This window comes from Macrobrachium nipponense, chromosome 43 (genome assembly GCF_015104395.2).
Source record: "Macrobrachium nipponense isolate FS-2020 chromosome 43, ASM1510439v2, whole genome shotgun sequence".
Classification (NCBI taxonomy): domain Eukaryota; kingdom Metazoa; phylum Arthropoda; class Malacostraca; order Decapoda; family Palaemonidae; genus Macrobrachium; species Macrobrachium nipponense.
Genome location: NC_061104.1, coordinates 31,741,368 through 31,765,056, shown reverse-complemented (window position 1 = coordinate 31,765,056; position 23,689 = coordinate 31,741,368). Strand labels below are relative to the sequence as shown.

Below are 23,689 nucleotides of genomic sequence, written 5' to 3'. Positions count from 1 at the left end.
TTGGTAGTACACTTCGGCGCTTCTTTATGTTACTACACAGCTGCCATTATGCAGGACCCACAGTTCAAGTGTTCCATATCAAATTGCTCAGTTCATTTTGTGCCAGTGAGTATGGCTCATACCACCTGCCATGGATATAGTCTAGAAAAAAACAATGATAATTTGCTTAGACGACAGATATGCACCAGACTTGTAGTATGTTACTGGCAGCAAGTTTTAAGGATGAAACCACTCATTTTAAGCTGTCCCAGTGATTCCCAGATATGTAACCCTTTTTTCTCAGATTAAGATTTACGTTTGGGTCAAAACCTAGTAACATCAGTCCTCAGTACCTTCCAGGTGTTTTATATTTGGGCAAAACCCAGTAACATCAGTCCGACCACCTCCCAGGTTAACCCCACAGGGGAAGTAGAGGATTTTATACATGAAGACATTCTTACTATGGAATGTGAAGTGGCCATTGCCACTGAAATGACCCTGCTGAACCCAGATGGATCAGGGGCACAAATTTTAGGTAGCCATGGGTGAACCCTTCGAGAAGGAACTCTATCCCCCTTTGCAGCTATTGATGCTGAAGAGAATCTTTCCTCCAAAAGGGATACGTACTAGGATCCATCTGACTCCGACTGAAATTACGTTTTCGGGAGGGGTATTGTAACTTTCCCAGTACTTCTGCCCCTTTAGTAACTGGCAGTTACAGTTCAGTAGTTGAAGCTTAGCCAAAATGTGCAAGCTTCCCAAAATGGGATACACACCTTGCAGCATTTGATCAATTCCCTAAGGAAATTATGAATAACATAAAAAAATGTCATTGCCACAGAACATCAATGCAAGAGGAATATGATGCATGATTCTGAAAAGGAATTTAAGTTAGTCTAGTACACTCCAAAGTGTAAAAGTACTGCATCCTGCAACCCAAAAGAGAGAGGGGATGCAAATGCTGCCTAAATAAGGTCTAGTGTTGGGATTCCAACTGGAAACCACTAATTGGTCAGTTCTGAATATAAAATTTCAAATCAAAACAAGATAGGGGTTCCAGTACTCATCCCTGATGAGACTAATAATCCTTGATTAGATGCATCAGTGTGCATTTTCTCTCCCCAGAGTAAATATCTAATTATTGAGAGAAAAACTAGGATCGAAGCTATACATGTGAAAGACCTCCAACAGAAACTGTCTTCTCTCTTGTTTCTATAACATTAGAAGCTATAGATGACACCCTTCACCAGGACCAAAATTGCTCACCAAGGAGTCCCAGCCTTCTGTCCTTTCATTTCTACACAGCAATTTAGGACCCTTAAGGAGAAAATTCAGAGCAGACAGCCTCAGCAGAATTTCATCCTAGGAGCCACCTCCTTAGTATATTATAACCTCTACTACCTTGCCATCAAAAGGCTTCCAAGTTGTTGCTGTTGTGGTCAAAAGTCTTCTGAGAACCTGTGGCAAACATTGTGTGACTTTTTAGAGTGCCACTTAAAAGTGTGAATGGAAATATTGGAGGGCTTCAACTAGTCAGTTCCCAAAGTAACTTCATTATTACATTATAACCCTTTATGTAAGAACCTGTTTGAGGAGTCTGTTGTGGTTAAAAACTTAACGAGCAAGCCCACTAACAGAATTGTACAAGAGTACTCTCTTTTGGGAGAAAAAGGGAATTTAAGAAACAAAAACCCCAAAATTTCTCCAGTTCCCCTTACCCAACCCAAAAAGTCTCGCTTAAAAAGGTAAGCCTTCAGTCACTCAATAAGCCTTTTTCCTCAAAGAACAGGTTGTTGTTGAAAAGGGATGATGCCTCACAAAAGGACAACAACAGCAAGAAAATCTTTTTAACAAGGTCCAAAAACCCTCTTTTAGGGAAAAGAAAAGCAACAAATGGAATAGCTATCAAGGGCAGATGCAGAGAAAGAGGCTGATACCAATAGGAATGGTAAGGGGGGTCGACTTCAATGTTGCCACAACACAAGCAATTGAAGTCTTCCCTTTGTAAAGGAGTTGTTCTAAAAGTCAGACCCCTCTCTGGAATGTTTATGGGAGCCATAGAGAAGCATGCAGATATTTGCCACCAAGTACGTCTAAATGTCCCAAAAAAAGATTCCTCCAAACAAAGAGTGATACTAGACCTATCAACATTGAACAAGAACATTGGTTGCCAAAATTTCTGAATAACAACCAATGCCTTAGTGTGTTTAATTATTCTAAAAGGGACTTAGACAACTGGAGGCCTGTAAGATGCATACTGGCACATCCCTGTTGCCGTTCCCTTCCATTCCTTCTTAAGGCTCCGGATTGGAAAAGATATGTACAGGTTCAAAGTCATGCCCTGTGGGATAAACATTGCCCTAAGATTTGACAAAGTTAGTAATGGTAGTTCTTCAAGAAATCAGAAATACAACTATAATAGCCCACCTAAACGACGGGTCGATCTGGTGTGCTTAAAAAACCTAAGAGCAGTGGTCAGCTGACTACAGTCAAAAGGTTTTATGATAAATTGGCAAAATGCCACCTCACCCCCAGCAGATGCTTTCAGTAGCTGGGACTGTCTCTCCCCATAATATACTCAAAACAGAATAAGGCATGTCCTCAAAACATGCCTTGCACAGCTCAGAGTTTACAACCGGCAATCAGAATGTATGATGGGCTTGTTGTAATTTGCATCAATTCTCAGATTGCAACAAATGAGTGTGAACAAATTCTAGCTATCGAGACCGACTTTATCAAAAGATTGAAAAAGTTGGGGAGATACTGCAGCCTGTATCCCGGAAGGAATCTCTGGTGATACAGGTCACACTGACTCCTCAGTCTGTATGAATGACAATACACACAGATGCCTTGTTGACAGGTGGGAGGATCATCAGGTGGCAAGCAGGTGTTCAGCTTTTCAGGAATTGTTGTATCAGTTTCCTGGAGCTGACGGCTGTCTTTTTGTCTCTCAAAAAACTTAAAACCTGTAGTAAAGAGACATTTGGTTGGTTCTAGACAACATGACTGCAACGTCCTACATTAAGAGGTCGGGATGATACTCACCTCCTCTCAATATAGTAATGCTAGCCATCCTTCAATGGGGTAAGCAAGGAAGTGGTACTTGTCTGCAATTCAACTTACAGGGTCCCTCAATGTATAATAGTAGACGCCCTATCAAGGAAAACGACAGCCTCAACAGAGCAGAGTTAGACAACCACTTTTTCAGAAAATAGCCAATATTCTTCCACAAATGGAAGTGGACTTGTTTTCCACTTATGAAAATCACAAACTGGCAGGCAAGCAACAGCAAGAGATGCCTTCTTACAGGACTGGAATGAATGGAGGACAATATATTCTATTCCTCCATTGTTCTAGATTTCGAGGGTGTGGAGCAAACTCCTAACCTACTAAGGCACAGCTTACTATTTTAATAGCCCCAAGGCCAAACAGGCATTGTTAGGAGGCAGGAAAGTCGTTTAAGGATCCTCTCTTCTAAGCCAAGACCTTCACGGGTGGATTTTCATAAATATTATCTATGTACCATGAAAATTGCTCACCCAACATTTCTAAGTACCAGTGCAAAAATTACAGACATCAGATATCTGGCAATACCAGTACGTATGGAAGATATAGTTTCATTATATTCATACCAAGAGCCCAGTCAAATATTCTAGTGAAACAATTTAAAAAATTTTTATCCCTTTTGAAGACAAACGCCTTGCAATTACAACAATCATGGAATACAAAGCAGCATTTACGGAACCATTGTTTTATGACTTTGTGATTCGACTTTATATATTACTACTACGTATATAAGTTATCACTTCCCTTCTGCAGTCCTTTGCACTACAAACATCCATTCTAGAATGGTTCCAGTCACTTGGTCTCTGAACACGGTGCTTAGACTTTGATCAGCCCCTCAATTCAGTGGACCCGTGTTACAGCCTCTGAGAGAGGTCCGCTTCAGGTTTGATATGAAATATAAACAAAAACAAAAAAATTTTCAACACCAACAGTTGAAACTGGGGATATGAATATAGAAAGAAACACTAACACAACAAAGGTTTATTTACAAGCTTACTAACAAAGGTAAATGCAGAATGGTATCTCCTATGTACATAATAAAAAATAGAATCTTACACTGCATGGACTGGGGGAACAGTGAGGGAATGGAAGTACTTGCCCGCCGGTTTGGCAACTCAAAACGATGGCGTCACAAAAGGAGAACTGCGATTGCTGACGTCTTCTTGACTCCGTATTGCAGAAAATAATGCCTACTCTTGATACATGAGGGGCAGGAACTTCCCAAAACCTCTAGCAGAACGTCTCTTCTCTGAAGTCTCCCCCAACGTCGAAATAACTCGGTCGTCCGCTCCTGAAGATGGCTTGACCAAAATTCAACCAACTCTCGAGCAACTTTGCTTCTGATCCTTCGTCGGTCCCTTTTTCTCATCTCTCTTGGATGATCTCTGCTGCTGCTGATCTCTCACTGATAATCTGATCTGTGGCTCTTACTGAGGATATCTCTCTGTGACTAACTGATGATCTCTCCTTCTCCTACTTCGTCCGTCGTATTTATACGGCATCCTGGGGGCGGGGCCTACGGCAAGCGTCACAGACTCCCGAGATTACCAGAACTTCTTAGATGAATCTAGACGAGGTATTGCATCAGAAATCGCGGCGTTTTTCACGTTACGTCGGCGCCTGTCGAGTTCCACAACACTCCTGCCGATTCTAGAACCATCATGAGAACAGGCACCTCCAACACAATGCGCCAATGCCTCCTTGCTGCCGAACTTCTCGAAAATGCATTTTCCTTTCCTTTGCTATGAAGCAATTACCATCACAACCCGATACAACCACAACTCACGAGCTACAATATGCGATTTTCTTGATTGCATTATCATCAGGAGCTCATATTAGCAAACTATTCTAATTAAACTAGAATTAGCAGACAAAACATTATACCCAGTTCAAGCACTTAAGGTTTACCAAGAGGTCACGGCAGGCATCCCAAATGTTCCGTTTTTTCTTACACTCTAGCAACACTTGCCACAAGGTCGAACAAATTCTATCACAATGTGTATAGGTAGGTGGCATGGGTAGTCTTGACCCATAGGCACTACAGCAGCAAACCATAGGTCTAACAGGCAGGTATGCTAACAATTGCTGGGGAAGGCTTGACAATACTACTGCAACCATACCCAGCATGCTTAGGTAAGTCACCACAGAACTTCACCCTTTAAAACACAAGTTTGCACTTAGTATTTGGAAAAAAGAATAGGACCTTGAAACTAGTGGCTTGACCCTAGACCAAATATGTTTTTGGGTTGTTGGGATTAAGATTGAAGAACTTTTCATCACCTGTCAATTTCTTTGTAAAGCTCCTTGAGGATGAGACAGCGACTACACTATCAAAACACAGGTTTTGATGCAGGAAAAACCTTTTTGGTAGTTGCTGTCGAGTCCTCAAAATCCTTCCACTTCCCTGACGAAAAGACATGGGATTTGGGTAAGAAATCATCCTGCATTGACCAACAAAAAGGAATGGCAGCTTGGTCAGATTTTGGTCATATGTAAACAATATGACAGTTTGTATGTGCATGACCACTTCTTCTTGCGGTTTTGACATAGGTGAACTGGGTATTAGCATTCGTTGAGGATAATAGAAAGTGGCCTCTTATCCCAAGTCTATTTATACTCTATCACATGTTATAATGTTTATCATTATGACACAATGGCCGGCCACAAGACCAGTTAAGAGAATTCTTTAACATTAGTCTGGTCACCATGGAGCTCTGGATAGACCATGGAAAGGGTAATCATTGAGGATGAGACAGTGACTACCAAAAACAGGTTTTTCCTACATCAAAACCTGTTTTTTAAGAACTGAATAAGACCTATTAGTTTATATTGTCTATTTTGGACTTAAAATGCATATTGAGTCACCTGATTTAGAGTCAAATTTCACAATGAGATTGCAGAAATTATCAGAGATTTTGAGTGTAATCAAGACATTCAGTCAGTATTTTAAATTTAGCATTTCCTTTAGTAGAAAAATTTTCTGAAATGTTTTGCTTTGCCAGCTCAGGCTGGGCTTACTAAGCAGCCAGTACACAATGGTACAATAGAGCCAATATGTTTTTGAATCAGTCTTCTATGAATATATCCAAGTTTTATGTTACATTTTTACACTCGCATTGTTCTTCATATTAATGTTTGTACATTTTTTCAGGGGAAGATCTAAAACATGAGCATAAAATGCCAGAAGGTGGTATGTTTGAGTATTTATCTTGTCCTCACATGTTTGCTGAACTACTAGTGTACACTGGAATACTCATTGTTCTGCAGGGTCATACTGGCTGGCTAGTTGTCACCATATGGGTCATCTCAAACCAGGTATGCTATTTATGTTAAGCAATAATTTCAATATTGTAACAGGTATATTACAATGTTACATATATGGAACTTCCTTGATAGGTATACTAATTACCCTTTTATGAATACTATTCATCATATATTTATATAGGCATATGTGAAAAGCAAGTTTAATTTTTTACATTTTTATTTTTAAAACTTTTAAGAAGATTAGATTTTTTATTGCGTAACCTATTGATAAAATCTCAAGAGAAAAAGGCTTTGGCAATTTAATGTTTTGGGTTAATGTTGATAACTTTCATCATTGTCTACTGAGTGCCTTGTAAAACTTTGTAGATAGTACTAAAAGATTTTTGGAGCATTCTTTTGGCCAGGAAGGAAGGCTTGCTTTCTGCCTTTCACATTTCAGTGTAGAATTTATCAGCCTGCTCAGTTCAAAATCTGAACAACTCCACAGACTGAAATAGCGCTGGGGACACAACGCTGTCCTAGCTCCTAAATTGCTGGGGAGGTTAGCAGGAATAAGCTCTTCTCACTGTAGGGTTTTATTCTACAACCATTAATGAGCCATTAACAAGCCATTCATGCTGAAAGGAACAATAATTCAATCAGCAACACAAACATTATTACAGTACTGCAATATAATATGCACAAATCAGGAAATTCTTTGAATACTACACAAGAAAAATAGAACATAGCCCAATGGTAGGCTATATAATTCAAATTACATGTATAAATAACAAGAAAAAAAATAGAACCTAGCCCAATGGTAGGCTATGCAATTCAGAATTATAAATTGCAAGGCTATACAGATATGGTTCACAATGAATATATAAATAAATAGCCAGACCCTTACACTGTATCTCCTGCAACTCAGGAACCATTAGCTTTGACACACTACACCACGCCTATAGCCTTCAACACAGGTTTCTTCAGTAGCCTACAACAGAACACAACATTAGCATTAGCTATATGTCCCATATCAACTAGTACGACTTACTGATGGCACACTACAGCACATTAGATTAACGCATATAAGCAATGGTTGACCCACCGACAATAGGCTATGCGCTTGTCTAGTACAACAAAGGAATAAGGTGGTGGGTTAGGTAGCTGCTTGGTGAATGTACACTATACTAGGTAGCTGCTTGGTGAATGTACACTACACAAGACTTAGTGGCAGTGGCTCCTTAATCGGAAATACCACTGGGAATGAATTTCCTAATACTAGCCTAAAGCAACATTTCACCAAAACAGCATGGCACAGCAGCGAGGTCCCAACTGAAGAGTCCGCCAAAATCTGACGCACTACTCATGCACAAAGGCAGGAAAACTCAAAACTTGAAATATTTGTCCAACTAAACTATCTGATTCAATAAACAGGCCAGCATCAAAAGAAACAAATGAATACAGGCAATTCTTTACTCGCTGAACAACCATTTTGCATATAAGCCACCTTTCACACTCAATGCAACACAGTAAACTAAGCAGAAACAAAAGGCCAGCCTTTTATGAACAAACGCCACTTTTGCTAATAAAATAAAATGTTCTGACGCAATATTTTATGTTTCAGCTTTTCTCTTTGGTTTCCTTCTACCTTGCTGTCCAACTTTGTTAACTTTATCTTGCTCTGGTTTTGCACTCCCATTTGAGGAAGAATCCTTGAGGTGAGCCAAAGGGTCTAGAAGTGTGATTCAGTGATCTAGTGAAAATCCATTTTAATGTAGTGCGTATACTGTTTCAAGAAACCAAAATGTTAATTTATTTACAAACCCTTATGTGTGTTACAATTTTGTGTAACATAGAAGGTATACATATAAATATTGTAATGGGTTTACAGTGAACCCAGATGAAGTGGAATATTTACACTCTGGGAAATAGTGACATGAATATAGCAGATGCTGTTAAGAAAATAAAATTACATACTATAGTGACAAAAATACAGCAGATGCTATTAAAATAAGATGAAATATAGTCTAGCATTACCTTATCATCCTTGTCTTACATGGCACCCTTAAGTCAATTGAGATTGTAGTGTTTTAAGGAATTTATAAGAGCATTACCAGTAAATAAGCTTGGTAAATATGAGTGGCAAAATTAGGGTAAATATAAGTGGCAAAATTAGTTAAATTTTATTCATATAATTATGCTAGTGCAGACATTATCCTAGAATCAGTGCAAAATTATGTTCTAGAATCAGAGCATGGAGTGTACTAACTGTTTCTCATGATTATTAATAGTTTACTATATTTTATTTCACAGATCCAGGTGGCATTGATGAATCATTCCTGGTACATCAGCACTTTTAAAGATTACCCCAAGCATAGGAGAGCAATTCTCCCATTTGTACTTTAAAATGGGCTTCCTCTGTGATTGCAATGTCAGCTGTGATATTGATGTGGTACTGGGTATTAAATTGTTGGGTATACTACTACCGAATATTTTCTTAAAAGGGTATACATCATTTATGTTCTGCTTTTTTTCTTACTATAGTTCAAAAATGTAGCACAAATGGATTCTTAAGTAGGTAACTTTGTTTCCTAAGAAATGTAACTTGTAAATTCTCATTCCATCCATTCGTTTGGTTTTAAGAGACTTGTACAGTACTGTCTGTGTCTGTACCTAACTGTAAGATATGTGTAATGCAACATTTTGATAATAAAAGAACATTTGCTATATATGTGATGGAAAAAATTTGTACCAGTAAGCACCTGAGTGGAAGTCAATCCATGGTATCATGGATGGTAGTGTGTCATTAAAAAGAGTCATTAAGCAGAGTGTGAAACTCATCAAAATGAATTAAATTGTGAATTATTAGCATAATGGAATAGTCAGATGCAATTCTGAATCTGGATGTTCCATAAGGTGAGACATTTTTACCCTTTTGCTGTTTAATACAGGTACAGCATAGACAAAATTATGTAACTTCTTTTAAGCTTTCTCGTATTTCTCTGGTACCGTCAAATCTAAATCATCTTGAGGGCTTGCTTTATACTGACAAAAATTTCTACTGTACTAAAGGTTGTTCATTGCCAGAGAAGAAATGCATTATGGTAATAATATATTTTATTGTAACTTTTCAGAGTACTGTTTCAGCTTAATTCCAGTACAGTACACAAATGCTGATATGTACTTTCATTTAATAGCACACTGGTAAATCTGAACAAAATATTTTTATGAAAATTCATACTGTTGCAAAGTTAAGGATTTTAACAAAAGGTTTTAATTTTTTGAGTATGTATTTTTGAGACTTATCATTCTTGAAACATGAAACTTAGTTAGGTGCATATATATGAAAATAGTTTGAAGTTTGTTGGAATTGATGACTGCAGATTTTTGTTATGTATCAAATTTCTTTATAATAATTAAGCAAGCCACAATGTAAAGTATTTTGGATTTCCAGATACTTGAGTTAATAGGAAAATTGTAATTTGGAAGTTTGATCAGCAAGAGTTAAAATAATTCATATTTCTCCACTTTTTACAAAAAAAATTGAAAGTATAACTCTGTTCAACATAGTTGTACAATCATAACCCTTACTTTTCTGGTATTTTAAAGGATAAAAGTACATTCCATATTATTGTTGCAGTTTGAGAAGCTTTGTGTGAATTTAATATTAAACTTGTACATTAGTATATGATTTTGCAGCTATATATACTACGTGCAATGCTTTTCCCTAATTTTAAGTTTAAGGAAGATACTCATTGTGTGTTCTGTCCTTATTATACTTTTGCACATGAGGTGCTGCTAGATTTCTGTGGCATCTGTACTTATATTTATTATCAGGTAGTCTATTTTGTTATGTTTTATCATGCACATCTTAAAGCACATACATATATTATAATAAGTTATGTATAATTGACAGGTACACCAGTATGAAAGTTCACTCTGTAAACATCTGAAAACATTCCATAAACATTAATGTATTGTTTATTAATGGAGTAAGGTACTATAGATTTATGTAAATTTGTAATGGTTTTGTGAAGAAAGTTTTTTTTTCTAATAAATTACTAAATGTAAAGCTGCTTAAGGCTTTTAGGATTTGATTTGAAGTACTCATTATTACAGATTTCAGTATGGTATCTGGTGAGAGCCAACATGTTAATGTGCAGTACAGTGCTCCTCCACTTTTACTTGGTATTAGTTTCCAGAACCTGCCGCGGAAATGCAAAAATCCCCTCTAAAAATCCTTATAAGTGTCTTATAACTGCCATAAACCAGTAAAATTATAGTTTACACCCGGTCTGCCTCTCCGGCTACACAATATTTTTCTTGCTTCTTTTGATGGTTTTTGCATGTTTCATACTTTGATTATTTTCAGAAATACTTAGTTTTCGACTTTGATTGAAGTCAAAGGTCATTGTTCTTCTTAGTAATTTGTTGATTTCTGTTTGTATTATCTTAGCAAAAATATAGTTTTCCAATTGCCACTACCTCAACATAACCCAACAATGTGGGTGACACTACTTTTTTAATGGTCATTTTTTTAACATTTTGGCTTTCAGTAAGGGCATGTAGGAACAGCGCTACATGCCTTATCCGCAAGTTGAAAGATTCTTGGCCAAGCACGTTATGTTTCAACAAGAAGTGCTGTTACACTGTGGGCTCTAGCCACAGGGTTACAGAAAACAAGCGATGTGAGGAAGGTAGTAACAGAAAATGAGCAACAAAACAACAAGAAAACTAACAGTAAAAATGTTTATGCTGGCTGGAGGCTTCCGAAAAAGGACCTTTGACTTTAATCAGAGTCGAAAACTAAGCACAGGCGGCCCGCGGTTAACGGTCCAATCGCTCAACGGCGAATCGGTTTTATGGCTGTCATCAAAAATATTCATGAAAAAAATATTCATGAAAAAAATAAGACATTTTAAGGTATTTTTACAGCACAATTTTCGGTCAACAGCGCCGCTGGCGCCGTTATGTCTCACGAGTATATACATTTGTAGAAATACCGTTCAGCCCATAAAGGTTATGCAAATGACATTAAAAAATTGTATTGAGAGTTATTACATAGGTATTAGGGTAAAATATATGCCTCTGATGCAGTTCTATGCCAAAAATATAGTTAATGAGTGCAAATGTAGCTATGGATGTGTTTCTTTATATATGTTCATGCTTTTATGTTTAAAATGTGTATGAAACTGTATTACATATAGGTATTTTTATTTCTGCACATAAATATGATACAAAGGCAGCTTTTGAAACTGCCCTTCACGTTATCAAATATGATGTTTTTTCATGTTCATTCTTGTAAGCAGCTGCCTGCCGCTCTTCTGAAAATATAAAGTTATAAAGAGTGAAAATTTAGCGATCGATGTGTCGATTTTATAAATGTTCATGCTCTTATGTTTAAAATGTTTATGAAAATATATATTACATATAAGGTTTTTTTTTTGTACATAAATATGATACAAATTAAGGCAGCTTTTGTAACTACCCTCCACGTTGTCGGAGGATGTTTTTCATGTTCATTCTTGTCCACCACTGTTCCAAAAAATGCATGGTGTTATTTTATTAATTACGCATCTTTTCCATAAATCCTTTAAAAAGTTATTCATTACTTCACTGTATCCAATAATATTGTATTTATTCTCATATTATTGTATTATAAAATACTACGGCAAATATAAGCTAGTATTCTGCGGAGCGGCCAATGTTTTGGTTTCAAATCAGCTGATGGTGAACACAAGTTTGTTTCCCCATATTTAATGCAATTCTGAGCGAATTTTCTTGCTTCTAGTTGGCATAAACGAATACCTAGATACTTGACTTATATCAGACAAGGTTATTTTTCCTTATATGACGTGTTTTTAGGTGGAAATATGAATTGAATATGTCTCGTTGTGATTGTGAACTTTTTTTTTTTTTAACAGATTACGTTGCATGAAAAAATTACGTGATTCCATTCGCAATTTTCCTTTATATCATCATAATATGAACTTTACGTCATGTATATTATATCGGCGTGAAACCAACAGTAAAATGTGTTCTTTCAAGCCCAGCAGTTTTGATTAAAATTATTTTATGTCAATTTTATCTACGGTTGTGTTTGATGGCATACGTTTGCTGGAGCTTTATCCTTGTTGCCGATGCACGATAATAGTCATTAGCAGCTAGAACAGTTTTCTCAGCTTCAGTTATAACTAGGTTTAAATTTAACAGAATATTTCCCGATTGATCTTTGATCTACAGCGAATAAAGTTATTATATTAGGATATCTCAGTTCTATTCTACATAATGTCATTTATAACAACTATGGTAATGGTGTGCTTAGTACGATGATTGAAATACAAGCCAAACGGATGTTATCGAATTCGGTTGTACTTAAAAAAAATTCGTTTCACGTTCGGTTGTTCATGCCTGTACACGTTTATGCAACGAGTATAACGTTAAAACCATACTTTCATCACTCTCTTTTGCTACTGTTTTTGAACTTATGTAACTAGAAGATGGGATAAAGTTAGGCTATTGTAATTTGGTCCCTCATAAAATCGGATTATCGTAAGACGAACTATCGTAACTTGAACACTACAGCTACCTGTATACTGTATAACACCTTATATCATCTTACATACTCTAGTCACCCAAAGGATTAAAGCTAGGCTTTTTTCACTTTACTGTATTTATAATACTATAATGTACTGTACAGTAAATTCTATAGATCTATACTGCATAAATTTAATTTTGCTTATTGCGCCATCGTGGGATTAAGGCGCTGTTTGACTGGTCTAGAATTTCGAAAGAAGGCGTGCAGCGGCCGTAGGCTTTAAAATCGCTTTGCGTCGAAAATCACTTATTGTCGGCGGCCAGGAACGGAACACCTGCTGCTAACCGAGGGCCGCCTGCATTTCCAAAAATAATCATGGTATGTAACATGCAAAAACCTTCATAACAAGCAAGAAAAATATTGTGTGTAGCCTAATTCTTAATATGAAAAAGCTTTTAAAATACCTTCTTACAGTGTGATGGGCCAGGTGTAGGTTTGCCAAGAGAGTGAGCTACGTCATCGTCGATGTCTTCTTCACTGTCAGTGACGACAGTAGTACGTGTGTGGCCTTCAGACTCTGGCAGATACAAAATGGCAGCAGCTTTGAACAGCTCATGAAGCCTCTCCTCCACTTTTAATTTCCAAAGGAACAAATACTGGGAGCAATACTGCACAAGGTATTCTGTTCTGAGCCCCAGCTTCTTCATTCACTCCTTTACGTCTCTCCAAAGCCTTTCAGTGTTGTGTGTAAATTGTGCTGTCTGTCGGGTACACAAATACTCCGGAGTGATTAACCACTTTGTGTGTACCTTCATCGCCTAAACTCCTGTAGGCTGCCCAACCATCAAACATTACCACTGACCCAGGGCATTTGTATTTTTTTTTATAATAGGTGTAAAAGTCTTTGTGCTCCTAACAAGAGTTTTCTTGCCCTCAAATAAGAAAGAGTATTACATATTATAAAAATTGTCCTTGTTCTCACGCTTCACTCGACCGAACAGCCACACTTGCCTCAACTCTCACAAAAAATGTCTCATCAATTTCAACAATGACATCTGTACCCCTAATTGGTGGCTGATTTTCTAGCCATGCACTCATCACCTTGCTGCAGAAACTGCGCCAGTAAAGTAAACAGATGTATTTAAAATAGAAGTGTTCCCAAAAACTTTGGCACAGATGATTGTCAAAACAAAATTTGCCAAGCAGGAACGTGCGTACCTTCTAAAAGGGTACCCTTATAATCACTTACTACAAAATTACATACAATACTTTCTCTTCTTGCTTTTACTATAGCACGCGTAATGGTCGCACACCCACTGCTCCCTGTGTTCTCTGTACCTACAAGGTTTTTCACACTTTCTGCTCAAAACCTGTATGAGCAGGACCCTGTGTCTTAAAAAATCCACTGCCTTCTCCTCCTCTTCAAAAAAGTCTTTAAACGCACAAAAGTAGCTAATATTACAAGAAACAGAATTCCACTCCTTCCATCCTTGAGGCGAATTACTAATTGATTTGAAATGGGAAATACAGGCAATTCCAGGTTATATGCAGGGCTTCCATTCCAGGGGTGACCTGATAAGTGAAAACATGCTATTAATCAAAACTCAGCAATTTATAGTGCCATAATGGTGCTTATGGTGCCGATAACCATCGGCACCATAAACACCCTAATGTTAGGTATGTTATGGCGCCTTATGGCGGGAACTCTGCCCGTTATGGCGCCATAAATCTCCAATTTTATGGCACTAGACAAGCACCATAAAACTGGATCGCCGATAACAGGGGACTGTCTGTATATCTGGAATCTACCTAAAAACATTTGAATAGTGAACTCCCACTGGCTACAAAGAGACCGGGAGGGCCTTCAAAAAACCTGCCAACTGGAAAAATCTAATTAATTCAGTTTACTAAAGAGTGAAAAGTCAGGTTTTTATAAAATAAATAAGTAAATTTTGGTTTGTGACTAGTGGTATAGGGGTTCAAAATGTTAGTTTTGAGGAGTTCTACACAGCTGTGTAGGTCACATACCTCTATCGTACATTGCCAACTTTATTAATCATATCTCCAAAACTATCAATTAGCAAATGGCAAGATGGGGGTGTTTTGAACTCCTCTCAATGTGTACTACCTATCTATGTTGGTTTCATAGTTGGATTGACTGGATGTAAACTATAATACCCTAGCCTACCAAGTACCCTATAATCTAAAATGCTTATAACAGTTTATTTTAACATTTCACGGCTTAATTTAAGTTTTAAAAGAAATATACCCCAAATTATCATAGTAAAACAGCTCTATGTTGGGCGAGTGCCATGGCACTGTCGTGGCGAGCTTGTTCAAGAGCCAACTCATGGGCACGCTGAGCTTCTCGCTCTGCTCTTTCCCTCTCATCCCTGACTTCTTGATTCCATAGGGCTTTAGTCACTTGGGTATCGATTCAAGTTGTTAGGGTTTCTCCTCTGAGGGCCAGACCCTATCCGATTCCTAGAAAGGTCTGGTATAATTCAGCACAAGAAGCCATGGTTGTGGGAGAGGTGTATTGTTGGGTATTAGTCCTCTCCACAGAATGGTGAGTGCCCCCCAATGGCACTGGTATTAAGCAAAATGGTGTGCCATAGAACTGGTGTGGCACTGTGAAAGCAAGGCCAAGGTGGAACCTCAAGTTGCAAATCTGTAGTAACACTAAGGCAGGAAAATAGGAAAGAAGGGGCAAGACAGGTCCTCAGTGTGCAAAACTGGGGAAGTCGCCAAGGCTGGGGATAGGAAAGAGAGTAAAAGTTGCTTGCTGGTCCCGTGGGACGAAGGTTGGTTCAAAATAATGCTCGAGGCACTGGGTCAGATACCTATAAAGGGCTTGGAAAAGCCAAGGACTGAAAGGCCAATGAAGGTGGCACTTACAGGATGAATGGTTAGGTAATTACACACGACAATTGGTCGTCGTAGAGTGCGAAGGGGTGTTCAGTGAACAGGTAGTGGCACTGGTAGTGCGTAGATTTTGTTCATAAAGAACAGGATTGTTGCTGTTCCCGAAAGAACAAAGTTTGTGGGTCCCTCAGGACATTGTTTCGTTCGCATAGAACGAGGATAAAATTAAAGTCAGGTGTCATGGACTTATGCATGAACAAAACCGGCTATCGCACAAGTTAGTAAGTAGGTGTTTGAAAACACGGGGTAACATGCACAAGGGCTGGTACCGGTTTATCATGCAGCATTTAGTGATAGTTACATATTATAAATGTGTGCAGAAGACTGCAAAGTTAAAGTGCAAGCGTTAGGGACTTCTGCATGGACAAACCGACTATGCACAAGTTGATACCAAGGAATATAATTTATGTAAAAAGACATCAAAATCGTCCCACTTGATTTTCCAATATGTTAAGCTGTTGTCTGCAACAAAGCCAAATCATATGATAAGTGGGTGTTCGAAAACACAGGGTAACATGCACACAGGCTGGTATCGATGGTCGTGCAGCGGTTACATAATAGTTTATAATAAATGTGCGCAAAAAATCAAAATGCAGATGTATGAAGTACAAGGAATGGTTGCGGGAAACCGCAAAAGTCTAATAAAGTAATAAAGAAAAAAAAATTTAAGTAATGGTAAAATGAAACTGCGCTACTGAGCACGTAAGTTTTGAGTGGTGAATGGGCTTGTGATATCTGCCCCCTTGTGAGACTTATGGAAGGACATGAAATCAGGATAAAAAAAAAAAAAATTATGGAAAACGCCAAAATGCATGTCAGTTCCAAAGGAATGAAAGAAAAGATATACTTTAATATTTAATGTGAAAATGTAAAATTTTCCCTTCCGGCTCAGGTATAAATAATGCGGTTTGATTTATTAGGTCATTCAATATATGGGTCTGCTATAAAACAGAAGGTTTATATATAATTCCAATAATAACAATATGCCACATGACATGAGTAAATATTATTGTGCTCTCATAAAAGGTACGTTCAAGAATGTCTTCTCTATAGAAAATACGCTAGTGATTAAACCAATAACATAACAGGGAATAATAAGATTGTTCACGTTATGGAAAGCTCTAAGTGAAAGTGAAAGGGGTTTAATGCTTATCCCTCCAGAACTGTCAACTTTACATCTGTCTACCGGAGCGAGTAGACAGTAGTTGTTAAGTACGCTTGTACTGACGAGAGAGAGTACGAATTATTCGTTGTTATATGAATGCAAACACAGTTTTGCTATTTACGCTGGTATGATTGATAATGGAATTCTTATATGAATTATTACAATGGTACGTGAATCTATACTCTGTTTTTTTTTCATCTGTCCATCCGCCTGTGGTGTTTTTGTATGGTAACACTGCGTCCCGGGCTTTAGATAGTTACGCTAATTGTAAGTTTTAGGTAAATAAAAGGATATCTGGGTGTACATTTGTAACTGAAAAGTGTTTTAATAATTTACTGTATGCGAATTACACCTTTAATATTCGAAATAGGATATTATTACAATCGTTGAATGTAAGCTGAATGTAACTATCTAAAACCCGGGACGCAGTGTTACCATACAAAACACCACAGGCGGATGGACAGATGAAAAAAAACAGAGTATAGTTACTTTACCGAGTTTACTAACATGTTAAAGGTTGTAAAAAGAATTTAAAGAGAATTTAAGCAGACGTTGGTTAATTACAATGAGGCTACGGCTTACCCAGAGGGGATTGCCTGAAAGGATTTCAAAGCTAGAATGAATATCATAAGTTTTAGGCAGGACTTTAACACTTTCACGTCAATTTAACAATTAACAATGGTTATCACTGCACTTCCTAGCTAATGCCTAACTACTAGAGACATGTTGTCTCGCAGATAACATACACAGCTAAAATACATGCGAAAGTGGCAACAAGCCTTCTCCAAGCGGTGAATGGATGAAATGTGTAAACGTTATCGCACTCTCCGTCTGAGCACTTAGGAATAATTAATAAATGAAAGGTGTAAAATGAAAACACTAGAATAAAGTACCTGCAGTTGTGTACCACTGTTCGCGGGTGCCAAAGGTGCGAAAAAGACAAAGGGGGGTATCACGATAAAGGTTCGTTTCTCTCGCAAAACTCTGATATTACACGTACTCAGTGAGAATAATTTCTACTCTGAGGAGAGATCAATTAAGGCTTTTTTGATTATGCAATGCTGGCCATGGTCGCCATTTATTACGTGCGTGGCTGTGTGAAGTTTATCATTTACTCTAAAATTAACTGACATCTGACAAAAATGGGTGCCATGCAAGTAATAAATAGAAAAGGGGAAAAGGTTATTAAAACTGATGGATTCAAGGGAAAAATGCAAAGTTAAACTTGACTTAAGCTTATTATTATGGAAATCAGGAAGATTTCCATAATTAAAGCAATTAGTGCCACTGTGAAACCAAGGTATAATGTAAATCCCTTTTATGAAGAACCCGGCATTTACAGGAATGAAATTTTTGTACAGTTATGGAAAATCATACAAAGATAAATGTTATCAGCAGCTCTTCATTCTTGATACTTTGGGATTCTGGCACCTGGAACGCGTGAGAGGTGGTACACAACTTCTTGCGTCTCCTAATTCTGCAAATTAAGGATGCACTGTAATTCTTTATTGAAAAATGCGATTAATATAATTGGGATTGTGAGTAAGGCAGAGAATGTAAGTCACTTAACACTGTTATGAGTTAGCAATATAAATGAACACTTGTAGTTACAAGTCACAAGCATTTCCTAACTTCACTTCTTCTCTGAAGGAGATGCAAAGGGGGGGGGGGGGTTGGATTTAAGTTATATATATGAGAGCAGGGGGGAAAGGAGCTAAAGGGGGGAGAATTGTCTCAACCCCCAGATAGTGATGAAGTCTCTGTGACCCGTCTGTTCAGAACTACATCTGCTAGGTGAATGGCGATCAGAGAGAGACTCCTCTGCTCTCTTCCTCATTCTCCCTTTTGTCTCTTGTTTTCGCATCTTGGCGCCAGCTTCTTTTTGGGTTGGTCTGGAAAGAAATTCACAGGACAACACCAGGTGTGGAAAAATAGGACAATGGAGGTAATTTAGCTGTACGAGAGGCAGAAGCTTTGGGGTGCGAGGAGCGAAAGTAGGGGATCTAAGGGGGAGTAACGTTGACTGTGTTCTCAGTTAAGTTGATGAGAAATGTCTTGAAAGTTGCACGCCACAAAGTGGATCCATTTGTGAAACTTGCATTCATAGAACAACGGCACACTTGCCTACAGTGTGCGACCACTTGGAGAATGGGGGTCAGAGTGCCAACCCACATTACCAATCTCATTAGTCAGTTAGGGTTAGTTATGAGAGATGAAATAATGTATACCTATAGTAGATTAGGAAATATCGTAGGAAGTAAGAATGAATTAATTTTGCTACCTTCTAAAGGAAGGGCTTTTTGGAGTCATTGAATTAATCACTGTTTTCCGGGAGGAATGGAGCCTGGGTTGCAGGCCAAAGCCAGACGTGGTAGGAAGGTGCCGAGCTTGTATCACAGCCTTCACACCTCTTCTCAGCTGTCCACCTCCTCCTCCCCTCCTGAGTGATCGAATGGGCTTGGTGCACCCGTTCACCAACATTATAGTCGACCACACAGGCCCTATATAAGTCAAAGGAGTGGGGTACCTCATCATCACCTGCATGGCCCGCCATGCAGTTTACTTGGACTTCTGCAACAGCTTGGATGCAGACACATCCCATCCTATCCCTGTCCCTCATAAATCCTGTAAGATCTTGCCTCTGACGAAAACTGGACTGACAAGTCCCAAGGAATCAATGTTGGATATGAGCAACGACAGCAATTTACGTTTCGTAAGGCTATTGCTCGGATTTTGCTCCCCCTGTTCCCACTTATCCCTTAAATCCCACCACAACATTCAGTTATGCCTGTACAGTTATAACTGAAGAGTCTGACTGTGCAGACAAATCTTCGCCACTAACGATACAGGCTTTTTCCTCAGTCCTCCATAGCAGCTATGGTGTCAACACAGATGCTCTGGCTGTAATTGACTGCTGACATCATAAAAAACGCATAAACGTCAAGTACGACGTCCAGTGAAAGAGTGATTAATAAAAACGAATTAAATACTCTCATGTGAATTTGTTAAGAGTTTAAATTTGGCCCCAAAGACTTTCATAATGTTTATTGAATATTTTATGAATGAAGGAAGAGTTCCATGGAAAGATAAGATCATCATCGTTTGCTGTCATTTCAGAGTTGACACATATAGGCCTAATATTTTTCTATTTCATTAAAAGGGTTAATACTGATTTGTTTTCGTTTCAAGATTGACTTTCTTAGTTTATACTGTCTCCCTGTGTTTTATTAGTGTGTTGAATAGTCTAATTTCATATCAAAGCAAACTTTTGTCAGATGTAAACAATGAAAAACATAGTCTAATATTATTTGACTTTGTTATGTCAGAAAGAAGAATATTTTTTTGTTCTCATTATAAAACACTATTATACACAATCATTTTTCAGGTGGAAAAATGGCAAAATTATAAATATATGTTATTCTGACTTCCGTATCAATTATTAAAAACAAGTAAATCCAATATATCATCAATTTAGGTATAAACACTATTCAGTTTAATAAAACCCAGCTAATTGTTCTTGATTAGTAGATGTTATCTGTCTTTGGACGAACAGTGAACTGAGCCAAAAAAGTTGCCTCCACCACATTAACTTTGCGATGTGCATGTGCAGCCGTTATAACTGCGTAGGCATAACTGAACGTTAGTGGCGGGCTTTACACGGTTTCAAACTCAATCACCTTTCCTGTCCCAACCATACCCAAAACTGAGATCTGTGCAGGCTCATTTCCCCCAATCTGTTCGTCAAATTCTGAACAACTGCTAGCCTACCCCATTACCAGCATGTGAGCCTCATCTAACAACGACTTTTACTTGCACGTAATCTCTTTTCATTTCTTCCTCGGTGTTGTAGGTCTGCAAATAATTATCTACATAGAACGATCTCATAAGCTCTTCCTGGTTGCAGTAGGTAAGGGCTAGTGGTGATACCGAAGTCCACAACTTTGAAGGTGAAGGTAGCCCTTCGTGTAGATTGAGCAAGACATCTCGACCATATTTGGACCCGGGTACAAGCAATCATTTAATGACAGTTCGCCTTTGACTCCGAAATGAGGCATGGAATACCCTTCTATCTGTGCATCACGAACTTCAATAAAGCCCGCTGCCAGATACGTCTGAAGGATGTTTTGGTAAGCGGCTTTGTACTCAGGGTGTCTCTTTCAAATTGTCTTTCAAGAGAGTTCAGTTGTGTGATGGGATTTCTTTAGTTGTTCGGACATTCCAACCCACAGAATGGCAGGCTTACACTATAAGCCTGTTCTGTTTTTGTTACACTCTGTTTGACTGACAACATCGCTTTGTTTTTAGAAATTGTCAATTGTTCATGTAGAGCAATGCCAATTGTATCCAGTTTCCACCATGGTCTGTTTCTACCAATCTACAAACGAGTAGTGTCCAATCACTCAACATGTCTACCCACTGTAAGACTCACCGAGGTACCCTCCCATAAGTGGTGACCCCACTATGAGTAACAAACATACAAACACCATTAATTTTCTCCATCCCAATGACAAAAAAGTTAAAGTAATCGGCTCCTATCAACAAGTTGACATTCTTTAACCCATCCCCTTTGATGTCCAAATGTATTTTGCAAGACACAATCACAAATTCACCCCTGACTACTTGCGACCTAGAAAGTGTGATGCTAAGAGAGACATGTTTAATCACTGTTAGATTGTGTTTTCACGCCAACAAACTTGATATGAAGCTATGCTGGCTTCCGGTGTCAAGGAACATTCGAGTCTGAAATGTCCAGTCACATGAGTACAAAATGGCTGTCGCGGTGGGGAGTAGGGTGGCCGGGAGTTCAGCTGAAGGCTTATCCTTTACAACTTCCACAATTACACAAGGTCTCTCTTTATCCCCTTTGGACTGGTTCCCCTGGTTTACGTTATGATGTGTATTTGAACGACTCTGCCTTTGATGTTTTAGTGGTTTAGATACGACTTGAGGAAATAGGCAACTGGGTGGTTGGAAACTGGAATTTGATGTGGAAGATGAATTTGAAAAAGGTTTAGCTACTATTATTGCTTACACAGATAAGACTATGATGACATACGTTGCACAGCTTGCAGCTGCACTTGCTGCTACGTTGTTTGCTACTATGCCCTGAAGCGAGACAGTTGAAACACTTACAAGCTAATACAAGTTGGTGCTTTTTGATTGCTGCATTTGTATGTTTAGTACAACTGAAGGCAGAATGATCGCCATTGTAAAATGAGCATGACATTGCCCAAGAGGTGTTAGTTTCTAGTACTGTAGGGTAGCCGAGACAGTCAACATGGTGAGCTTGATTCTGAAATTTTTTAGTTCTACAAGATACTGGCTGACTGCTGATGTAGCACAACCAGCGTCTGATGCTGGTTGCCATAGTACTGGTTACGCTCAGAACTTGCACTATCCTGAGTGGCTCCCCTTCCACAGATCCAAGAAGATACGTGAACTTAGAGCTACATCGTCTAAGTCTATGCAGTGATGCACTTGCACATTAAATAGCTCCTTAAAGTTAGCAAATTCAACTTTTTCTCCATTGAATACAGGCAATAGGAGCTCTCCAAACCGAGGCAGACATGTTTTTTGGCTGGGCTATGGTAGTCAGAGTATTGATTCTGTTGATGAGTAAGGTGGTTGCACGACCAACCTCATCAAGGGTCTGTCCTGTTGCTAAATAAACCTCGCAACGGACTATTTACTGCTGTGCCGAATATTATTGGCAAGATGGTCTAGCCTAGGGCTCAATAGTCAGCCCTTCACAAAGGTCAAGTGTACACGATCAGCAAAGTTTTAACGATTTTATTACAAAAATAAATATCTATGACTCTGATTCTACCCTTACAATAATTACATGAAACTAGACTACATCAGGCCTTAATTAGAAAATCATCACTTAAACAATGGCCACGTGGTCCTTAGGAGATCCGTGGTCCAGTTAAATCTTAACGAACTACAAATCACCAAAAAAATAACAACACGAGTCGCAGAACTATATTTACATGAACTTTGATCACAGCAACACTTTTGGTAAGCTTGACATAATGAACTTTAACCCTCAATCCAATTAATTATAACACATGGTAGCAATGATTTAGCCAGGAGCCGGGAACTATAAAAATCGTGTCTTACCTCCAGTACGGTTGGGAAGAGAAGGGCGAAACATCTTCATGCCTCACGCTATATACCGTGATCAGTTCAGCATTTTTGCAACTCATACATTACACAATCGCTCGTTAACGTAATAGTTCTGGCACAAAATACATGATAAAAAGAAATATGCAAGAAGTTCCTATGACTCTGTCAAAGGCAGACTTGAAAAACACAAATAAATGCCATACATATGAGAAAGAACCATTGCGTTTTGCCTAATACTCTGTGCCTATGCTTAAATTCCCACAAGACTAGGGCGCTGCTCATTATAAGACTGAACCTGCTTCAAGGTAGCATTACAACCTCTTTATCACCCACAGCACTCCTGGGCAAACTTTTTCAGTTTTACTGTAACACGATTAGGTTTTTGGTCACTGGTGTGGGGCAGTACAACCTAGATACAACAGCAGAATGCAGATACTGGTACTCTGCAAAGTGAATAGGAAATACTAATCACCAACAGAGGAACAAGACTTGTAGCATTTGCCTAAGTAGGAATTGTCAACGTCCTGAATCGTTATTACTATTACATATGTAGAATACGAAAGCCAGACACTTTGAAAAAGTCTGTAAAATCAGATTTATTGGTGAGGGTCCATTACCTGAGTGTTTGTACTAACATTATATACAAT

General features: G+C 38.4%; 1 protein-coding gene and 1 long non-coding RNA gene across 2 annotated transcripts in view; one reads left to right on the top strand and one right to left on the bottom strand.

The window, feature by feature from the left end:
* LOC135213625 (polyprenol reductase-like) overlaps nt 1–11,858 on the top strand; it is a 59,110-nt gene extending 47,252 nt beyond the window's left edge. Inside the window, exons 5-6 of the mRNA XM_064247657.1 lie at nt 6,197–6,360; nt 8,602–11,858. Of these exons, the coding sequence (XP_064103727.1) occupies nt 6,197–6,360; nt 8,602–8,694 (257 nt within the window). The 3' untranslated portion in view covers nt 8,695–11,858. The remainder of the gene's footprint in view (nt 1–6,196; nt 6,361–8,601) is intronic.
* LOC135213626 (uncharacterized) lies at nt 6,604–8,070 on the bottom strand. Its single transcript, XR_010314175.1, has 3 exons — nt 7,394–8,070; nt 7,196–7,279; nt 6,604–6,926 (listed from the first exon to the last, which is right to left on the bottom strand). It is a non-coding gene; the product is annotated as an uncharacterized LOC135213626 (long non-coding RNA).
* Nucleotides 11,859–23,689: the final 11,831 nt, after the last annotated feature.